Source organism: Oryx dammah, unplaced genomic scaffold, assembly GCF_014754425.2.
Source record: "Oryx dammah isolate SB20612 unplaced genomic scaffold, SCBI_Odam_1.1 HiC_scaffold_10, whole genome shotgun sequence".
Classification (NCBI taxonomy): domain Eukaryota; kingdom Metazoa; phylum Chordata; class Mammalia; order Artiodactyla; family Bovidae; genus Oryx; species Oryx dammah.
Genome location: NW_024070194.1, coordinates 28,471,590 through 28,489,841, shown reverse-complemented (window position 1 = coordinate 28,489,841; position 18,252 = coordinate 28,471,590). Strand labels below are relative to the sequence as shown.

Below are 18,252 nucleotides of genomic sequence, written 5' to 3'. Positions count from 1 at the left end.
CAGCTGGCAGGATTGGGGTTCAGCCGGGCCTCCACCTTCCCCGGGTGGGTGACTCTTGAGTGTCCAGGGATGGGGAGTCTGAAGGGTAGGATCCAAACCAGCCCTGTGTGCTGAGCCTGTGGGGAGGGCTGCAGGAACAGAATTGTGCGCTAGGGGCCACGTAGACCCCATCCTCATTGACACCTCCGTGTCCCTGGCCCCACACCTGCCACTGAACCGTCAGCCCTCTGCACAACCACAGGGCAGCTCACCCAGGACACTGCCCCGCACAGAACGAGGAAGACCGTGTTCTGCCCGCTGCCCCGCTATCTCTGCAGCAACCTCAAAGCTTAACATGGTGCCAGCTAGCAGAAGAGAGGCCACCCCAGAGCCCAGCCCCATTATCCAGCAGCAGACAGCATGGTTTTGGAGCTGAGGGCCAACAACCAGATGACAGCCATCCCCCTTTATCTTTCTCATCTGACATCAGTGTAACTATTAGCCGCCAGCTTGTGGGTCCTACCCCCTCCACCTGCCAGGGCCCTCCTGCTAGAACAGCAGGCCAGCAGGGCCCTAATCCATCAATGTTGACCCCGGCTTCTCCTCGCTAACAGAGAGAAATTTGTGCGCCATGTGTGGCACATTGCGTGAGGAGCATTCAGAGCTATGTGGCAGATTTCACGGCGAGTGCCCAGTCTCCAGCCTCCAGGTAGACCCAGCACAGTGACGTTCCCTGGCTGAGCCGCTCAGCCCTGACAATACCCTGAGGTCACAGTCGCTGTCCCCACTTGAAGGATGAGTAAACCTACAGGCAGAAAGCTGGACAGAGCGGGCCTATGCTGTACAGGTGGCCATACGACCCTGTCCTGCGAGACACAGGTGGGCTCCTGAGCATACGACTCTGCCCTGCGAGACGCAGGTAGGCTCCTGAGCATGAAGCCACTGGCTCTGGAGTCTGGGCCGGGAACAGAAGGCCTGGTACCCCGCAGATTCAAGGTCACTTTGCTGCTGAGGGACAGAAGTGCAGGACTCTGCCTGGGGCTGAAGCTCCAGCACACCCTGCCTGCCACCCCAGGCAGGTGCCTTCTCCCCTTGGGCCTGCGGTCTTCAGTCGCTGGAGGAGACCAGGTGGCATCGACAGTCATTCTTGGAGCTCCTCGAGGGGCCGCCCAGACCTCTGATGGCGGGTGCCACAGCTCCAGTCCTGCACCTCAGCCCCATCCCCACCGCGCAAAGACACACACCCTGAGAGGGGAAGTGGAGCCTAAAGACAGGCAGGACGGAGGCTGACCACGAACGCCGCAGCCCAGCAAAAGGAATAGGGCACTGGAGTCCCGGGGCCGCGACTTCTGAGCCGGGGACTCGAACCCGCGGCGACGCCACCACTCGCCCCGAGTCAGGCCTCGCGGGCCCAGCCACAGGCAGACTCGCGGCTCCTAGATTCCCCAGGGAAGCATGTGAACCGACTCTAGGACCCAGGGGAGCGCCCCGCCCCCGGCGCCGCGCTAGCCAATGGGCGGGCGCGATGGCGATATATTTGCATGGGGGTGCGCCCCGGCCAATCGGCCGCGGGCCCGGGCGCGTGCGCGAGCTGGCGGGCGGCGGCCGGCGGGCGGCGGGCTCAGTCGGAGGATGGCCGCAGCCGCGGCGGGTGGAGCGCCGGGCACGTCCCCCGGCCCCGCCACCAGGGCAGCGCCACAGGCGCTGCGGAGGCGCGGGGACTCACGGCGCCGCCAGGCCGCGCTCTTCTTCCTCAACAACATCTCCTTGGACGGACGGCCCCCGAGCCTGGGTCCCGGGGGAGAGAAGCCCCCGGCGCCGCCGCCACCGCCCACCGAGACCCGCGAGCCTCCGGCGCCGCCGCCGCCTCCGCCTCCGCCGCCGCCCGCGCCCCCCGCCGGTCTGCCCCTGCCCGGGCCCGGAGGCAGGACCTCAGCGCCCCAGGGCCTGCTCAGCCCTGCTCCCGCGCCCACCGGCTTGGGCCTCGGCCTCGGCCTGGGCCTGGACGGGCAGCGCCAAAGGTGAGTGCGGCCCGGGTCACCTGGAGCCTGGGGGCGGCGGAGTAGCCCGAGGCTGGGTCAGCGCGGGGGTCGGGGTCACCTGGCAGTCACCCAGGGTTCAGAGTTGGGGTAACTGGGCTCCGGGTCAGTGGAGTGGCCCTGGCTGGGTGGACATAGGGTTGGAGTGACCTGGGGCCATCAGCACAGTGGGCAGGGTGGCGAGGTGGCCGTGGGCTGGCTCAGTTCATAACATGGGGCTGAGGTGACCTACGGAAAACCAGGATCAGCCCATGACACAGGGCCGAGTGACCTATCAGCATAGGACTTGGAGATCAGGAGGTGACCCTGATCCCCTGTGAGCCCCAGACACATGTTGGGGTGTCCCGGGCCCTGTCAGTGAGGGACAGAGACTTAGGGTGTCCTGGGTCTTGCCAGTCCCGGAAGGGAGTCTTGCCTGGGCCCCTCCCCAGCCTAAGGTGTCAGAGTCAAGAGTCTTCTGGGATCTGTCAACCCCCTGGACATGTATGTTAGGGTTTCCTTGGGCCTTGTTGATCCCCAGACTTAAGGGTCATGGTCCCCTTAATCCTGCCACCCCTGAATACGAGGTCAGGGTCTTCTCGATCTTGTCAGACCCTGAACACAGGTCAGGGTTCCCTCAACCCTTGTCAGCCCTCAGACACGGAGCCCTGTCTGCTCCAGACACACACGCCCCTCCCCAGCCCATTTTATCAGTTCACTGGACACAGGGACTCATAAACGTCCACCATACATTCCCCTTCGTTCTCTGAACTGGGGAAATGCCTGTGGGCCAGGGATCTTCCCTGCACTGTGACCTTTCCCCAGAGTCTTCCACACCGGGCCACACTCCCAGCCCACAGCTGCTAGTCCCTGGAGCCCCCCTTCACCCTCTCCTCTTTTATCCTCTCTGAGCTAAGTGACCCTGGGCCCGTCACATCCCAGGTCGCAGGCTCTTTCCCTGCCCCTCACCCATCTCAGAGCCTCCCTGACCCTGACCCCTGCCACTCTAGTCTGTGCCCCCTGCCCACATGCTCTGGGTGCTGGACACCCCACTTCCTTCCCCCAGAGACCCTTTCGCAGGCCCTGGAGATATGCAGAGTCCCGAAGCTGGTGCTGCACGTGGGTGGGCCGAGACCTTGAACTCACTGCAGTCCCCTGGAGTCCAGAGGCTCTTCTTACCTGTAGGTCATGACGGCTGCACTGGCTATCGCTGCCTCGCAGCCCTGGTCCTCAGGCAGTTCCGGGTAATGGGTTCTTCTGAGGGACTTCGGTTGAGAGGTGGAGGCCAGGGTATGGTGCTTGTGGCTAGATTTCTTGACTCTACATTCGGAGTCCTTCTGAGTGGCCCTGAGGCCACTGTCACACTACGTAGGTAGACTTCAGCAAGAGCTGCATCTGCACAGGCTAAGAAGCCTGATCCTGTCTGCAGACGAGCCTGGCCAGGGCTCTGAAGGGAGTCGGGGGCTGGTTGGGACAGAGTGGTCTGTTTGTCCCAAAAGTGGCAGTAAGTGTACCATGTCCCTAGGGAGATAGGGCTGCTTACCCGATGTGACCGAGAGGAGAAAAGACTGTTTTCTTGGTGGAAGTCAGTCTACTTTAAAACAGCCCCAAAGCCTGCTTGTCCTTGATTGGCAGACTCCCACAAAGGGGTCCTGTCTCCTGGCGGCCCTCAACCCAAGGACAGTTTCCTGATCACATCAGGTCTCCTTCAAGCTGCTCTAGGACACAGTGGCACGGCTGTCCGCTGTGTGAGGCCCTCACTCCCACTTGGCCTTCACATCCCCGGTCAGATGTCCTTCCTGCCCTTCAGGCTGCACCTGCCCACGCAGACTCTGCCCCGCCTCAGTTTCTGCTACTGAGCCCAAGGCCCCGCCCTTGGGTCTGACGGATGGAGGGTTCCTGGGGTGGGCACTGTCCGTTTCTCTGTGCTCCGGGAGTCCAGAGGCAGGGCCGTGGATAGTCACTGCTGAGTGTGGGAGGGTGGCTGGCCTAACAAAGTAGGCTGCCAGCTACTGGCTGTGGGCTTCAAGGGACACTTGTTCTGGGCATGGAGAGAGTGCTGAGGGTCTTTTCCCAAAGTCTGTGTCATGAGAGGAGTGGTCTGAGCCAGGCTCTGGGAACAGACCTGGTTGGAATTCTGACTCCACTCCTTATGAGCTCTGTGACTTGGAGCAGGTGAAACCGCCCCTCTGAGCCTCAGTTTGCTTCCCTGTGAAATGGGTTTGTGTTAAGTACTACCTGCCAGAGGGGCTGTTGGAAAATCAGATGGATGGCCAGGCTCAGCAAGGGTGGCTTGGCCAGACCAGGGCCGGGGAATGGAGACTCTTGTTACATCTAGGCTGCCCAGGGCATGCTCACAGCTCGGCTCATGGTGGAGAGTCCGTGTGCCACACTCAGGCACAGTCTGGTGTGGCTTTTTCGCTGAGCCAGGGAGTGAATCCTCGGAACCCTTATTTTCTTTCCTCGAACTTCAGACTCCCTAGAATTTTCTGTTCATATCAACACCGTGGTCCCTTAACACTTGGCAGGTTCCAGGCTTCCCCAGCTGGTCAGAAGCGGGCGTTCAGGTGCTCCACCTGCCCCACCAGGCCTGTGCCCTCCTCCTCTGCCGCTGCGTCCCACTCCCCTCCCCCATGGAAAGCCTGGCAGCTTCATGCAGCAGCAGGGTTCCCTCTGGCAATCTTGGAAAGCCTCGTCCCAGCAGGGCTCTCGGCCTCCCTCCGGCTGCAGGCCTCTCCTCTGGAGTGGGGTGGGAGGGAGGCAGGAAAGCAGCAGCCCCTCACTTGGCCAGCCTGGTCTGTGCTCAGAATTCGTGGTGCCTTGTCAGCGCTGTCCCTGTCTCTGCACCCAGACACCGGCTAGGTTCAGGGAAGGAGCCCTGAGAACACGGAGTGGCCTTGATTCCAGCGCCCCTGCCGTGGTCAGGAGGGCAGCAGGTAGCAGAGTCTGGCAGCAGAGGCTGGTGCACAAAGCTCGTGGGATGCAGTTCCCAGGCCCGCCCCCACTGGCTCTGTGCCTCAGTTTGGCCCCTGTATACTGAGGGCTGTGAGGACTGACTTGATGTGTAAGATGCTTAAAATAAGGAAAGATAAAAGGAGACAACAATGAAGACAGCGGTGCACGAAACCAGATGGGACAGGGGCTCAGGTGCTCAGCTTGCTGAGGGGAAAGGCCTCTCCCTCAGGGACCCGAGACAAGCAGGAGGAGCCAGGTCAAAGGTCAAGCAGCCTATAGGCTTTGGGGTGTGGGCGCTGATTGTGCCCCCAAGGGCCCATGGCATCTGCCAGGCACCGCCATGGAGACCGCCGCTGGCCCAGGCCCTGTCAGTGAGGTCCCAGGTGTGCAGGAGCCATTGGGCCCCACCTGGGAAATTACCTGAGGAAGAGAGCCTGAGAAAGCCACGCAGGACTGCTCCTGGGGCCTCTGAGCCCGCCTGTGGGGTGCGACGCACACACCTCCCCAGGGATGGTCTGGTCTCCACTGGGCCAGCTTCGCTGCCCGGCTTGAGTCCTTTCTGCATGCCCACCTCCAGCAGGGCACCGTCTCAGGGCAGGGCAGGTCCTGCCTCATTGCCGACTGTGGGTCGGTGCTTACCCAGCCCCTACCTGGGGCATTCCTGGTTGCTGGGCAACAGGCAGGAACGGACAGTCCCTGAGACGTGGTCCCAGGATCACGGGTGATGCCAGGGCTGCGTGGGAGGATGAGGGCCACTTGTGAGCTGAGCATCCAGTTGAGGGGGATATAGCCACGGGAGGACCTGGAGAAGGAGGGTCCATACGGAAGGAACAACCCCGGCGAGGGCCCTGAGGCAGGGGAAGGGCTGGCACAAGGAGCGGAGGGCAGTGAGGGTGACCTGGCTGAGAGGGAGAGGCTCCTGGGTGTCCCTGGCCAGGGACTGAGCAGGCTGTGTCAGTGCTGGTGGTCGCTCCACACTCTGAGATGGGCAGAGTGGGTTGGCGGGACGTGTGCTTGTCTGCCCTTCAGCCCTGCAGAGCCACTGCCAGGCCCCCATGTCCCCTTTCCAGGCTTCCACTAGGTCCCTTCCAGAGGTACTTCTGCCTGCAGCCTGCTGTGGGCACGCATGACCTGTCTCACCCCATTCCTAGGTCCGAGGGAGCTCTCGGGACCCCTAGGCTGAGCTTCGAGAGGCGGCGGGCAGACTAGCCTTTCGTCTCAGCACTCCGCCCCACCTCAGGCTCTTCTGGCCTCTGGTGGCCCTGCCCAGCACTTGGATCTGCCTGCAGACCTGCTTCTGGCCCATGACCTGGGCCCCCTTCCCGAGAGCAGAACCCGGTACCGAGGCAGCCTGCCGTCTGCCCCCTGAGCCCCCACCCCCTAAGGCCCTTCTATCCTCCTCACAGAAGGCGTGTGGCGTCCCAACGCTGCTCCCTCGAGTTTCTGGAAGACACAGTGGGATGTCCCTCGGGTCAAAGGTAAGGACCCCGCCTGAATCCCCTGCCTGTGTCCCCCGTCTCTCTCCTGGGGCCAGGATGGGTCTGGGAGGGGCAGAGTGACCTGCTTTTCACCTGCAGAACCAAACACATATCCGGATCCCCGAGACACAAAGGCCTGAAGAAGACACACTTCATTAAGAACATGCGGCAATACGACACCAGGAACAGCAGGTACAGGCGCGCGGCCCACCGTGTCCTCCATCTGGCCCGGCAGGGCCTCGTCCCGCCTGTGTCAGCAGCCCTGTCTTCCTTCAGCTCAGGAGACTCGTCCCCACAGCCCGTCCCTTGTCCCCTTGGAGGTGGACCCTCCTTGGCTCCCACCCACCCTGAGCGCTGGAGTCCACAGCACGTCCTGGGCGAGGGGCTGCCCAGTATATTCTGGTCTTGAGTAGAAATGCTGAACATTGAGAACACAGTGCGGACAGGCAGAGTGGTGGGGTGGCCAGGGGAGAAGGAAACACAGAGGGCACCTGGCTTCCCTGAGCCGGGCGCACAGCCCTCGGAGGCCTTGTGTGGGAGACGCCGGGTCCCTGGTGCCCATGTCCCTCACGCCCCACCCTCCTGGCCCTGAGGCCATCGTCCTGACCTTGAGTAACCCTTCCTGCTGGAGGCCGTGCCCAGGTACCCACCAGGTAGCCCTACCTGGGGAGTGCTGAGTCTTCCCCATGGTGGCCGTAGCTCAGACAGTCCAGGACCCCCAACACTTTCCCTATGACGGGCTCCATCTAGTGCTTAGGAGCAGACCGCAGGCAGACTGAGTGCTAGCCTGGCCAGGAAAGGGGTCCCCTACCATCGTCCTCCCTGCTGGACTGGGGCTGGGCCAGGCAGAGCTGTGCCCAGAGGGAAGAAAGGCCAGCCCTCCTGCCATGTGTCCTCCCACATAGGGCCCCTCTCGGGCCACTTTGGCTTGGGACGTGGAAGTTGGGGCTTCCTGATGCTCTTAGGCTTCTGCCCTCCTGGGATGCCTGGGGACTGGCTCCTTCACCTAGCCTCTGCTGTCCTGCACAGCCTGTTCTCTCCTGGATGACCTAGCCTCCGGCTTCCACCCTGCCTGCACAGTGTTGTACGTCACGTGGGAGGGCTGCGCTCACTGAGACACAATGCCCTCCTAGAAAGATTGGCGAAAGCTGGGCGGCCAGATGGACCAACCCTGGCACTGGGCCCCCTTAGCTGGCCGTCCCCTGACCCTTGGGACGAGCCCAGCCTTAATCCAGGCAGGAAGGGCTCTCCTGGGAAATGCCAGCCACCCTGTTCTGACCCGTCCCTCCTGCAGGATCGTGCTGATCTGCGCTAGACGGTCCTTGTGCGCGGCCTTCTCAATCCTACCCTATGGAGAAGGCCTGCGAGTCAGGTGAGTGGCTGACCCCCACACAGCGGGGGCTCCACACCCTCACAGCTTTATCCAGGGGCCAGCAGACCAGCTTCTGCTCAAGTTTCTCAGGGGCTCCAAAGGCCCTTTGGGTCCTGGTTCTCTGGGAGGTGCTGCTAGACATGGGTACCTGGGACATTCCTGCTCAAGGGTACGGAGGTGGGGGTGCTGCCAGCCTCAGACTCAGCTCCCAGCCTCCGCGAGGTCAGCAGTGGGGAGTGGCAGCTGTGTACCGTCCTATGCGTTGCAGTGACCTGAGATTGGACAGCCAGAAGCAGAGGCACCCATCTGGTGGCGTTTCTGTGTCTTCCGAGATGGTCTTCCAGTTGGAAGGTGTTGAACTGGGGGCAGATGGAAAGGTGGGAGCTGGCGCCATGCTCAGTGGGGGCACAGGGCTTATGCATGTCTTCCGGGAAAGTAGACTCAAAGATGTGTTCGACTGAAATCCTCTCAACTGTGAGGTCCCCGTGGGAGGAGGCCAAGAAGCCTGTGCAGACCAGTCTGGTGGCTGGGTGACAAGATCGGCTCTAGTGGTGAGGGTGAGGGGCTCAGGACTCCTGGACCAGGAGAAGTTCCAGCTGCAGATCCCAGTGAAGGATGGGGCATTCTGGAACCTCGGAGGGAGTGAGCAGTATCAGTCCTGGGTAGTGGGAGCTGTGGCGGCCGGGAGGGAGCTCACTGGACCTCTGGTCTTGGACGGGGCAGCAGGGCTGAGCCAGACGCGCTCCCTCTCCAGGTTGTATCTTACGCCAAGTTCCTGTACCCCACCAACGCCCTGGTCACGCTCAAGCCAGACAGCCACGGCCCAGCGCCTCAGCCCCGGCCCAGCGTGCCCCGCACTCTGCTGGGGTCCCGCTGCAAACCTGTCCCACCCAGGGCAGCACCAGCCGGCTCGGAGCTAGGTAGCCAAGGGCCCTGACTAGGGGCAGGACAGGTGGCCCCGGTGTCACATCCCAGCCCATGGTCCTTGGGGAGCAGGCTGGCCATGACCTCTCTCAGGGTGGGACCCTCACCAACGGCTCCAGGGGTCCTTCGTCATCAGGGCATCCTTCCTCCCACCCAGCCCCAGGAGAGAGGACCACGCCTGGAGCCCCTGAACCCCATTCTCCTTGTCCTACAATGACACCCTCCACCCAGCTGCCCCCTGGCGCTGACAGGTCCTGCCCCAGGCTGGGGTCGGCATAACCGCTGACCCAAGCTCTGGGCTTGTGGTGGGTCAGGGCTGCCCTCTGCCCACAGGGGCTGACGCAGGGGATGCCCTGGAGTACAACCCCAATCTGCTAGATGACCCTCAGTGGCCCTGCGGCAAGCACAAGCGTGTGCTCATCTTTGCGTCCTACATGGTAGGGGGGTCACCCCCGGGGGTGGCTGAGGGTTCGTCACTGAAGGGGTGTGCACCCGCCTCCCCTGGCCGGGCAGGTGCCCCCAAGCTGCATGGGGATGGTCTTCTCTGCTGCAGACCACGGTGATTGAGTACGTGAAGCCCTCCGACCTCAAGAAGGACATGAACGAGACCTTCCGGGAGAAGTTCCCCCACATCAGGCTGACACTGAGCAAGATCAGGAGGTGAGGAGGCCTCAGTTGTCCCCAAGCCTGTGGCGTCCCCGTGCCCACAGCCCAGCTGGCTCGGCCCTTCTCTCTCATCCCCCATGGAGTCCTGAGCTTGAGAAACCCAAGGCCCCTCTCCTAAGCCCACCCTCCTTCCGTCCAGCCCAACCAACCCCGGCAGCTCTCTACCACCTCCTTGGTCAGGCGCCCTCAGTTCAGCTCAGTCGCTCAGTCGTGTCCAACTCTTTGCGACCCCATGAATCACAGCACGCCAGGCCTCCCTGTCCATCACCAACTCTCGGAGTTTACGCAAACTCACGTCCATCGAGTCAGTGATGCCATCCAGCCATCTCATCCTCTGTCGTCCTCTTCTCCTGCCCCCAATCCCTCCCAGCATCAAAGTCTTTTCCAATGAGTCAACTCTTCGCATGAGGTGGCCAAAGTATTGGAGTTTCAGCATCAGTCCTTCCAATGAACACCCAGGACTGATCTCCTTTAGGATGGACTGGTTTGATCTCCTTGCAGTCCAAAGGACTCTCAAAGAGTCTTCTCCAACACCACAGTTCAAAAGCATCAGTCCTTCGGCGCTCAGCTTTCTTCACAGTCCAACTCTTATATCCATACATGACCTCTGGAAAAACCATAGCCTTGACTAGACAGACCTTTGTTGGCAAAGTAATGTCTCTGCTTTTCAATATGCTATCTAGGTTGCTCATAACTTTTCTTCCAAGGAGTAAGCATCTTTTAAATTCATGGTTGCAGTCACCATCTGCAGTGATTTTTGGAGCCCCCTAAAATAAATTCTGACACTGTTTCCACTGTTTCTCCATCTATTTCCCATGAAGTGATGGGACCAGATGCCATGATCTTAGTTTTCTGAATGTTGAGCTTTAAGCCAACTTTTTCACTCTCCTCTTTCACTTTCATCAAGAGGCTTTTTAGTTCCTCTTTACTTTCTGCCATGAGGGTGGTGTCATTTGCATATCTGAGATTATTGATATTTCTCCTGGCATTCTTGATTCCAGCTTGTGCTTCTTCCAGCCCAGCGTTTCTCATGATGTACTCTGCATATAAGTTAAATAAGCAGGGTAACAATATGCAGGCTTGATGTACTCCTTTTCCTATTTGGAACCAGTCTGTTGTTCCATGTCCAGTTCTAACTGTTGCTTCCTGACCTGCATACAGATTTCTCAAGAGGCAGTTCAGGTGGTCTGGTATTCCCATCTCTTGAAGAATTTTCCACAGTTTATTGTGATCCACACAGTCAAAGGTTTTGGCATAGTCAATAAAGCAGAAATCGATGTTTTTCTGGAACTCTTGCTTTTTCGATGATCCAGTGGATGTTGGCAGTTTGATCTCTGGTTCCTCTGCCTTTTCTAAAACCAGCTTGAACATCTGGAAGTTCACGGTTCACATATTGCTGAAGCCTGGCTTGGAGAATTTTGAGCATTATTTTACTAGCATGTGAGATGAGTGCAATTGTGCGGTAGTTTGAGCATTCTTTGGCATTGCCTTTCTTTGGGATTGGAATGAAAACTGACCTTTTCCAGTCCTGTGGCCACTGCTGAGTCTTCCAAATGTGCTGGCATATCGAGTGCAGCACTTTCACAGCGTCATCTTTCAGGATTTGAAATGGCTCAACTGGAATTCTTTCACCTCCACTAGCTTTGTTCATAGTGATGCTTTCTAAGGCCCACTTGACTTCACATTCCAGGATGTCTGGCTCTAGGTGAGTGATCACACCATCGTGATTGTCTGGGTCGCGAAGATTTTTTTTGTACAGTTCTTCTGTGTATTCTTGCCACCTCTTCTTAATATCTTCTGCTTCTGTTAGGTCCATACCATTTCTGTCCTTTATCGAGCCCTGGCTGCTGCTTATTCCTGCCTGCACCTGTGGGGGCCCCCACACCAGCACCCACAGCCCCTGAGCTGGCCGCTGACTGTCCCCACCTGATCGGTAGGAGGTCAAGGCCCCACACGAGCTGCCCACACCCCCTAGGTGCCTTGGCCCTGCCCTTACCTCCCCACACCAGTCCCCTTGCTGCCACAGGAGCGCAGGGACCCAGTCCTCTGTGGTGTCCGTTTGTGGACAGTGCGGGTGCTGTAGGCCGAGCAATGACCAAGAGCAGTCTGCCGCTGGCCCCCACCATCCCAGCTATGGGCCCTCGTGCTGGGCAGCACCTCTGGGAGGAAACGGCATTTTTCCCAGGGCCCAAAGACACGTCCCCCAAGCGAGGAGTGGCCACTTCCCAGCCCCACAGCCTGTGGCTCCCTGTGAACCCACAGTTTGAAACGAGAAATGCGGAACCTGTCCGAGGAGTGTGGCTTGGAGCCTGTGACCGTGTCCATGGCCTATGTGTACTTCGAGAAGCTGGTGTTGCAGGGTAAGCTCAACAAGCAGAACCGCAAGCTATGCGCCGGCGCCTGCGTGCTGCTGGCCGCCAAGATAAGCAGCGACCTGCGCAAGAGCGACGTGAAGCAACTCATCGACGTGAGTACAGGCCCGCCCCCGCCCCTAACCCACCGGGTTTCAGAGGAGGGCTGCACCCCCGCCCCCGCCCCGGCCCGGACCCTGAGGAGGGGCCCGGTTCAATCCCCCTTTCTTCTTGGACGCAGAAGTTAGAAGAAAGGTTTCGGTTCAACCGACGGGATCTCATCGGCTTTGAGTTCACAGTGCTCGTGGCCTTGGAGCTCGCTCTCTACCTTCCTGAGAACCAGGTGTTACCTCATTACAGACGCCTCACTCAGCAGTTCTAGCCGGCCAGCCTCCACACCCTGGCTTCCATGCCTAAGCACACCACACCGCCACGGTACTTTTGAGAGCCCTTCTGCGTTCCACTGAACAGACCTGGGGCTCTGTCAGTGCTTCTTATTTTCCTGTGCCCACAACTGCTCTGGCACCAGGACTTCGGTCTACAGCGTCCAGTGGTGAATCCACCGTGCTTCTCCTGTTTGCGTCCCCAGCCTTCTGCTGCTGTCAGAGCCACCACACTGGTGTCTCGTGGAGGCCTGGGTTTCCAGACCCTACTGCAGACGCTGGATTGCTGGACTTAACCCATTGGAGCATTAATCTCGGCTATTTGGGGTTTTCGGAGGTGGAGACCGCACTGTGGAACCCCCCCAACCCCCTCAGCCCAGCTCCCCTCCCAACCCAGCCCCTAGGAGTGTCTGCCCACCTCCCCATATCCACAAGCAGAGCTCTGCGTCAGCCTAAGCCAACAAGGGCAGACTCCTGGTTAGTTGTGATCTCATTTTTTACTCTCAGACCTCTGTTCTTCCAAGGATCGCGTCACTGTGAAGTCCTGAAGGCCCGGGTGGCACATACCCCAGCTGGCCTCACCATGGAACCAGCCTGCACCACGCAGGGATCTGTCTCACTGGAAAACCCCACTTGCCCATGACACCCAGCACCTTCAGAATGACTGGATTGCTGGTTCTTGATCTTCCTAAGCAATATTGTGGGGGGAAGTGTATTTATTATCATTTAGGATTTGGTTCTGTGGGTCTTTTTCTAAGGGAACAAAAACTGGTTAAACAAGGTCTGCTGAAGATGTGACCTGGACCACGCTTGATCCTCCAGCGGGGAGGAAGACAGACCACTTGAACTGTCCTGCTCAAAAGGGTAAAGGCTCTGCCTTCTTCCTCCCAGGCAGGAAGTGAAAGCCACCTTGGCCAGAGCATTGGTCACACAAGACCCCAAGGGCAGGCCTGTGTCCAGCTCCTCCGCCTCACCAGGCTCCATGTTACCCAGTTCTCCCACTTGCTGCCCCACCATAAGCACTGAAGACCTAGGACTGGAGCTTCTCCCTCACCAGCCAGCTGCTCTCAGAAAGGACCGTGTTGGCTGGGCCGTCAAGCTGCTTCCCACTGTTGTCCCAAGAACCTCACTGGAGGGGCGCCGGGGCAGCCCTACACTGCATCCTGCCCATGTGGACTGGTCTTTGTGCAGAAGAGATGCCAGCCTTTATCAGCGCGTTCCACCACCAGTAGCTCAGCGAGATCCCAGCCCAGGGGGGCACAGGGACCCCCACGGGGGCGCAGGACAGCTGCCCTACCCCACTCACTGCTCTTCCTTGGTCACTCGCTTAGGTTCAGGGGGACTGCAGGATGGAGTTCGAAGCTCAACTCTGTACCCAACCTTATTTATCGAGTGCCTCTTTCCTGTTCTCCCCCCAGAACACCCCCAAACTCTGATGTGTACCAAGGAGGCTTGAAGGATGAAGCTGCTAGGTCCCAGGCAATCCTGGAAGGTGTCAAGTATCTCAAGAACACTCCTGTTACAGGCACCTAAAGGGACCAACTTCCAAAATGTACCTGCTGGTTTACAGTTAGCTTTGAGGAACACATCTTGAGAATTTCCATACAGATGTTAGAATGGCAGTACAGTGTTTATATAGTGAGAACTAGTCATTCACCAGGCCCTGTAACCTTCCCTTTAGTGTGTTGTGTCCTTGTTAATGTCAAGAGCTGCCACCGTGTGGTACTCAAGTGAAGCCAGTATTTAAGGCATTAAACTTCAGCCTGAACTGTCACCCCAAACACCTGTGTCCAAGGGCCTGGGGCTACTCCCTCAGCGCCTGGAAGGCACCATAGACTTAAGATGTGCGTTAAGTGGCTGTCTGACCTCACTATCAAGTGTCAAGGATCTGTTTGCAAAAAGTAATGTATTTGTGCTTTAAGTAAAAACTTGGTTTTGCAACGTGTCATAGGCTCTCTTTCAGCTATCACCCCCAACACTCCAGAGCCCAGAAGAGCCTGCCACCCCCCCCCCCCCAAAAAAAAACCCACAGAATGAAGCAGATAAATTTCACTATTTATTTATAACAAATATTCCATATCCAGGATTCTCTTCAGTCAGAAGTTCCTGGAACAAAAAAGAACAACATTAAAACCTGGTTTCTGAAGCATCCTGGGCCCCAATGCCTAAACTCCAGTCCTCTTACTTTGAGACGATGCCATCAGCCTTGGCCAGCCGGAGAATGGAGTCATCTGACTCGCCCTAGGGGAAAAAGCAGGTTGGGACCAGCTGCCCACCGGTTGGACCAAGTGGAGACTAGCTAGCAACAGACAGACCGCCGACTCTGCAGTGGGGGACAGGATCTCAAGGAGGTCCCTGTGACAACTGGAAAGCTCCGAGGTTTTCCAAGGTGGGTGGCCCTTTTTTTGGATCCTGAACGTCCTATTTCCAACCCCAGGAAGAGGCTGGCAACCAGCACAATCTGATCCAACAGGCTCCAGTCCATTTCGCCAACAAACCCGCTCAGGCTTGGGGACAGCGAAGGGGACGCTATTCCAGTTCAAAAGCCCACAAGGTAAGCGAGGGACCCCGAGACACACACCATCCTGCGAATGGCCCCGCAGATAGCGTAGGTTTTAAACTGGCCGTTGAACCTGCCTGTCACCTTGTCAACCTAAAAATTGAAAAAAGGAGTCATACATAAAGAAGTGCCCAAGCATCTTCGGGTCGAAACGAGGTTTGGAAATCAACGTGCCAGTCCGCCCGACCTCGCCCCCTCACCCAGCGGCCGCCCAGCTCACCTCGGCCACGTTCATCTGGATGGACGCATGGTCCTTGGCGCCGATGATCCGGTTGCTGGCGGAGCTGCGAGGGGAGCGCAGTGAGCTGGGAGATGTAGTTGGGGGTGGGGGGGTTTAGGGGCAGGAGACGGGGAAGCTCACCATTTCCGCGGCACATACAGGTCCACGAACTCACCGGCGTCGTTCTGCATGTTGAGCGAGCGTCTGCGGGACCCCAAGGCTGCTTAGTGAGGGCGGACCGTGTCCGCGCGCCCCTCCCAGTCCAGCCCCAACCACCGCGCGCCTGGGTAAGTTCCCGTCCCGATGCCGGGCCCAGCGCCGTCCCCCCACCCACCGACCGCGGACCCTAAAGCCGTTCTCCTGCACCGATCCCAGACCCCGGGGCATCCTCCCTCCCGACCTCGGGTCCCGCGCCGTCCCACTTGCCCGGACGCCGGCCGCGCAACCCACCTGATGTTACCACGATGAGCGCGAGCGCAGAAAGGAAGCGCCGCTTCCCCCGGCAGCGCTATTGGCTGGTGAGGCGGGGCCTCGGCGAGTACTTCCGGGGCCCGCGCTCCGCCGCGAGTTTGCGCGAGGGAGCGGTTGTCCCGTCGCTGTGATGCATTTCCGCTTTCGGTGGCCTGAAACTTCCGGGTAGCCCATGGATAAGGGCGGGCGGCTGGTGCGAACTTGCGAGACCGTAGGTGGGCGCGTCTTCGCAGCGGTGGTTTTCGCCCAGGTGGACGCTTCCCGCCGCCAGGATCGGCTAGTGCCAAGGGCCGCCCAGGCTGGACCCGACCCAGGTGGGAGGGCGGGAGCGCTGGCAAGAGCCGGGTTGTCAGCACGTGGGAGCTACAGACCGCTCCGGGGGTCTTAGCCCAGAGCCAAGCACCGCGAAGATGGACGCAGAACGGGCGCCGCTGGTTATAAGAGCAAGAGCGAGCCCTGCGGTCCTGAGGGAGGAGTGGCAGGGCTGGGGTGACGGGCTCCTCCCGAAAGTGGAACTTAACTGCTCCAGAAACCGGGGTCTGAGCTAGAAAGGAGCTCGGCCACGCCTCGTGGCTGAGCCAGGTCAAACCCGCACGGCGGGTGCTCAGCACTGTCGGCCCTGCTCAAGACCCTTCCGCCACATCAGTCCCACTCCATCCTCCCCAGAGCAGTCTATGCCAGGCCCGTCCCTGGTGCGAGGGTCTGTTAATGAAGAAAATAGAAAAACTCCAGGCTGCAGAGAGAATTCCAGAGCCCTCCGTCCCGCAATCCTGTGATTGTGCCCCGCCGTGTCAGTTGAAACACCCCCTTGGGACTTCATCTTTCAGATGAGAGAGAGAGCCCCTCGGGGGTTGACTCCAGAGCTTGTTCACACCGCCGCCCCTGCTGCCCAGGGCCGAGCCCAGCAGTGGAGCCTCCGAAATCCCGATACCTCTTACTCGGCAAACCCTCCCAGTCCTCCAAGATTGGGTCCCACCTCACTTCCCCAACTCAAGTCTCTGTGAGGTCGCACAGGTGAGGGCTCTTCCAGGTCTGTGTCTGCTCACCTTGTAGCTACTGCAAATGATCCTGGTCGGCCTGTCCTCACGGCGCCCCATTTGAGTCACAGCCAACTTCTCTACAGGTCCAGGAGGATTTAATGTCTGGGCCTGGTCATGGCTGAGGCTACTCATACCTGGAAACCAGTGTTCTAGTGGGCATTGTGTTTGCTGTTGCTTCCACTGGGCTCTGGCAGCTGGGCCTCAGGTCACTGAGGCCAGTGCCCTGTAGGAAGGTCATCATTCCCTGTTGGTGCCAGCTGGAAAGATGTGTGCCCTTTCCAGGACCCCCAGCAAGTGCAGGGACATCACGTGTTTATGTTTGTGGTTGTATTATGGACCAGCGTTCTTGTCCTCCCTGCATGCATATGTACTAAATTGCTTCAGACTCTGCAACCACATGGACTGTAGCCCTCCAGGCTCCTCTATCCATGGAATTCTCCAGGCAAGAATACTGGAGTGGGCTGCCATGCCCTCCAGGGAATCTTCCCAACTCAGGGGTCAAACCTGGATCTCCTGCACTGGCAGGTGGATTCTTTACCACTAGTACCACCTGGGAAGCCTTTCTTGTCCTCCCTAGTCAATAGAAATTGATATGAGATGAGATAAGAAATTCAGGCAAGGCTTTATCAGGGTTCCTGCTGCAGTAGGAAGGAGTGAAAACAAGTAATAGGTTCCCTTGTTCGCTCCATTATATGGCGTGAAGGTAGGAGTGGGTCCAGGGATTGACTGGAGGGGAGCTTAGGTGGTTTGCCCATCTCTTTGGTAGTGTTGAGTGCAAGGGGCATGTGCTGGTACCGTGCTTTTGTTCCCAGTTGTTTAGAAGGAGCAGTTGGATTTTTAATCTGTGCCTTGTCCATAGTTTGCTTCACTTGCACGTGTAACAAAATCCACTCACACCCATTAGAATGACTACAATGAATCTGAAAGTGGTGTCTTGAGATCTGTACAGCCACGTTCACAGCAGCATTATTCACAATAGTCTGTGATGGAAGCAACCCACGTGTTTGGGCGGGTGAAGGGATAAGCAGGACATTGTCTATGCACACAGTGGAATGTTGTTCACCTTTAAAAAGGAGAGAAATTGTGACAAGCATGTGGATGAAGCTTGAGAAGATGTGCTAAGTAAAATAAGCCAGTCACAAGTACAGTGTAATTCCAGTTACACAAGGTGCCTAGAGGAGTCGAATAACAGCGGCTGGGGCTGGGGTGGGGATTAGTGTCTAATGGGCGTAGAGCTCCATTCTGCAAGGTGAGAAAGTTGTAGAGATGGATGGTGGTGATATCTGCACAACATCATGAATGTATTTAATACCACTGAACTGCACACTTAATGGTCAAGGTGGTAAGTTTTATTTATATGTATATCACAAAAAAACATTTTAAATACTATAGGACACACATGGACACACAGAGGACAACACATTCTCTCCCCGGTGGGGCCAGAGTTCCTCAGGCCAAGTTCTTCCAAAGGAAGCTCTGTGACCCCACCCCCTGGCAGTGAAATCTGTATGAATGAGCCCCTCTTTAAGAAACTGCTTTGTCTGTTTAAATAAATTAAAAAAATAAAAAACTCTGCTGTCCCAGGTCCCACAGACAGAGGAGCAAGCAGTCCCTGAAGGGAGCCAGCTGGGCCTTCCATCAGCAGTGCCCCTGTCATCAAGTTGGGCGTGGGGTGGGGGCAGCTGCTCAGGCTGGAGGCTGCGGGGGGTCGGAACTGAGGAGAGGTGTCCCTGCCTGTACTCTGCCCAGCAGCCACTATGGGTCCCCCAAGAGCTGCGCCTAGCCCTGCAGGCATCCCTGGGTGGGGCTCAAGGACAGAGGCTCATCAGTCGCTT

At 58.4% G+C, this 18,252-nt stretch overlaps 2 protein-coding genes across 4 annotated transcripts; one reads left to right on the top strand and one right to left on the bottom strand.

Moving 5' to 3' along the window:
- Positions 1 to 1,611: 1,611 nt before the first annotated feature.
- On the top strand, positions 1,612 to 14,067 carry CABLES2 (Cdk5 and Abl enzyme substrate 2). The gene is made up of 10 exons (XM_040247667.1): positions 1,612 to 2,000; positions 6,359 to 6,430; positions 6,530 to 6,622; positions 7,725 to 7,802; positions 8,071 to 8,179; positions 8,557 to 8,722; positions 9,060 to 9,163; positions 9,280 to 9,386; positions 11,655 to 11,859; positions 11,985 to 14,067. Exons 1-10 carry the CDS (start codon positions 1,612 to 1,614, stop codon positions 12,123 to 12,125), a joined length of 1,464 nt encoding a protein of 487 aa, XP_040103601.1. The 3' UTR covers positions 12,126 to 14,067.
- A 102-nt stretch (positions 14,068 to 14,169) lies between these two features.
- Positions 14,170 to 15,449, bottom strand: RPS21 (ribosomal protein S21). 3 transcript variants are annotated; one of them, XM_040247668.1, is made up of 6 exons: positions 15,357 to 15,449; positions 15,048 to 15,110; positions 14,907 to 14,970; positions 14,708 to 14,779; positions 14,312 to 14,367; positions 14,170 to 14,232 (listed from the first exon to the last, which is right to left on the bottom strand). In XM_040247668.1, the coding sequence occupies exons 2-6, from the start codon at positions 15,095 to 15,097 to the stop codon at positions 14,223 to 14,225; spliced, it is 252 nt and encodes an 83-aa protein (XP_040103602.1). In that variant the 5' UTR covers positions 15,098 to 15,110; positions 15,357 to 15,449; the 3' UTR covers positions 14,170 to 14,222. The 3 variants fall into 3 exon arrangements, with proteins under 3 accessions (XP_040103602.1, XP_040103603.1, XP_040103604.1); XM_040247669.1 differs by having other exon boundaries at positions 15,333 to 15,426; XM_040247670.1 differs by having other exon boundaries at positions 15,329 to 15,417.
- Positions 15,450 to 18,252: the final 2,803 nt, after the last annotated feature.

What these genes read in the sequence shown, in the direction of transcription:
- RPS21 (XM_040247668.1), bottom strand. Translation starts at nt 15,097, where the DNA reads ATGCAGAACGACGCCGGTGAGTTCGTGGACCTGTATGTGCCGCGGAAA. An exon ending in CTGTATGTGCCGCGGAAATG is followed by an intron (nt 14,971 to 15,047) that starts GTGAGCTTCCCC and finishes CTCCCCTCGCAG; the next exon opens with CTCCGCCAGCAACCGGATCA. An exon ending in GCGGGGCCATTCGCAGGATG is followed by an intron (nt 14,368 to 14,707) that starts GTGTGTGTCTCG and finishes TTTTTCCCCTAG; the next exon opens with GGCGAGTCAGATGACTCCAT.
- CABLES2 (XM_040247667.1), top strand. Translation starts at nt 1,612, where the DNA reads ATGGCCGCAGCCGCGGCGGGTGGAGCGCCGGGCACGTCCCCCGGCCCC. An exon ending in GGAGAAGGCCTGCGAGTCAG is followed by an intron (nt 7,803 to 8,070) that starts GTGAGTGGCTGA and finishes TATGCGTTGCAG; the next exon opens with TGACCTGAGATTGGACAGCC. An exon ending in ACACTGAGCAAGATCAGGAG is followed by an intron (nt 9,387 to 11,654) that starts GTGAGGAGGCCT and finishes GTGAACCCACAG; the next exon opens with TTTGAAACGAGAAATGCGGA.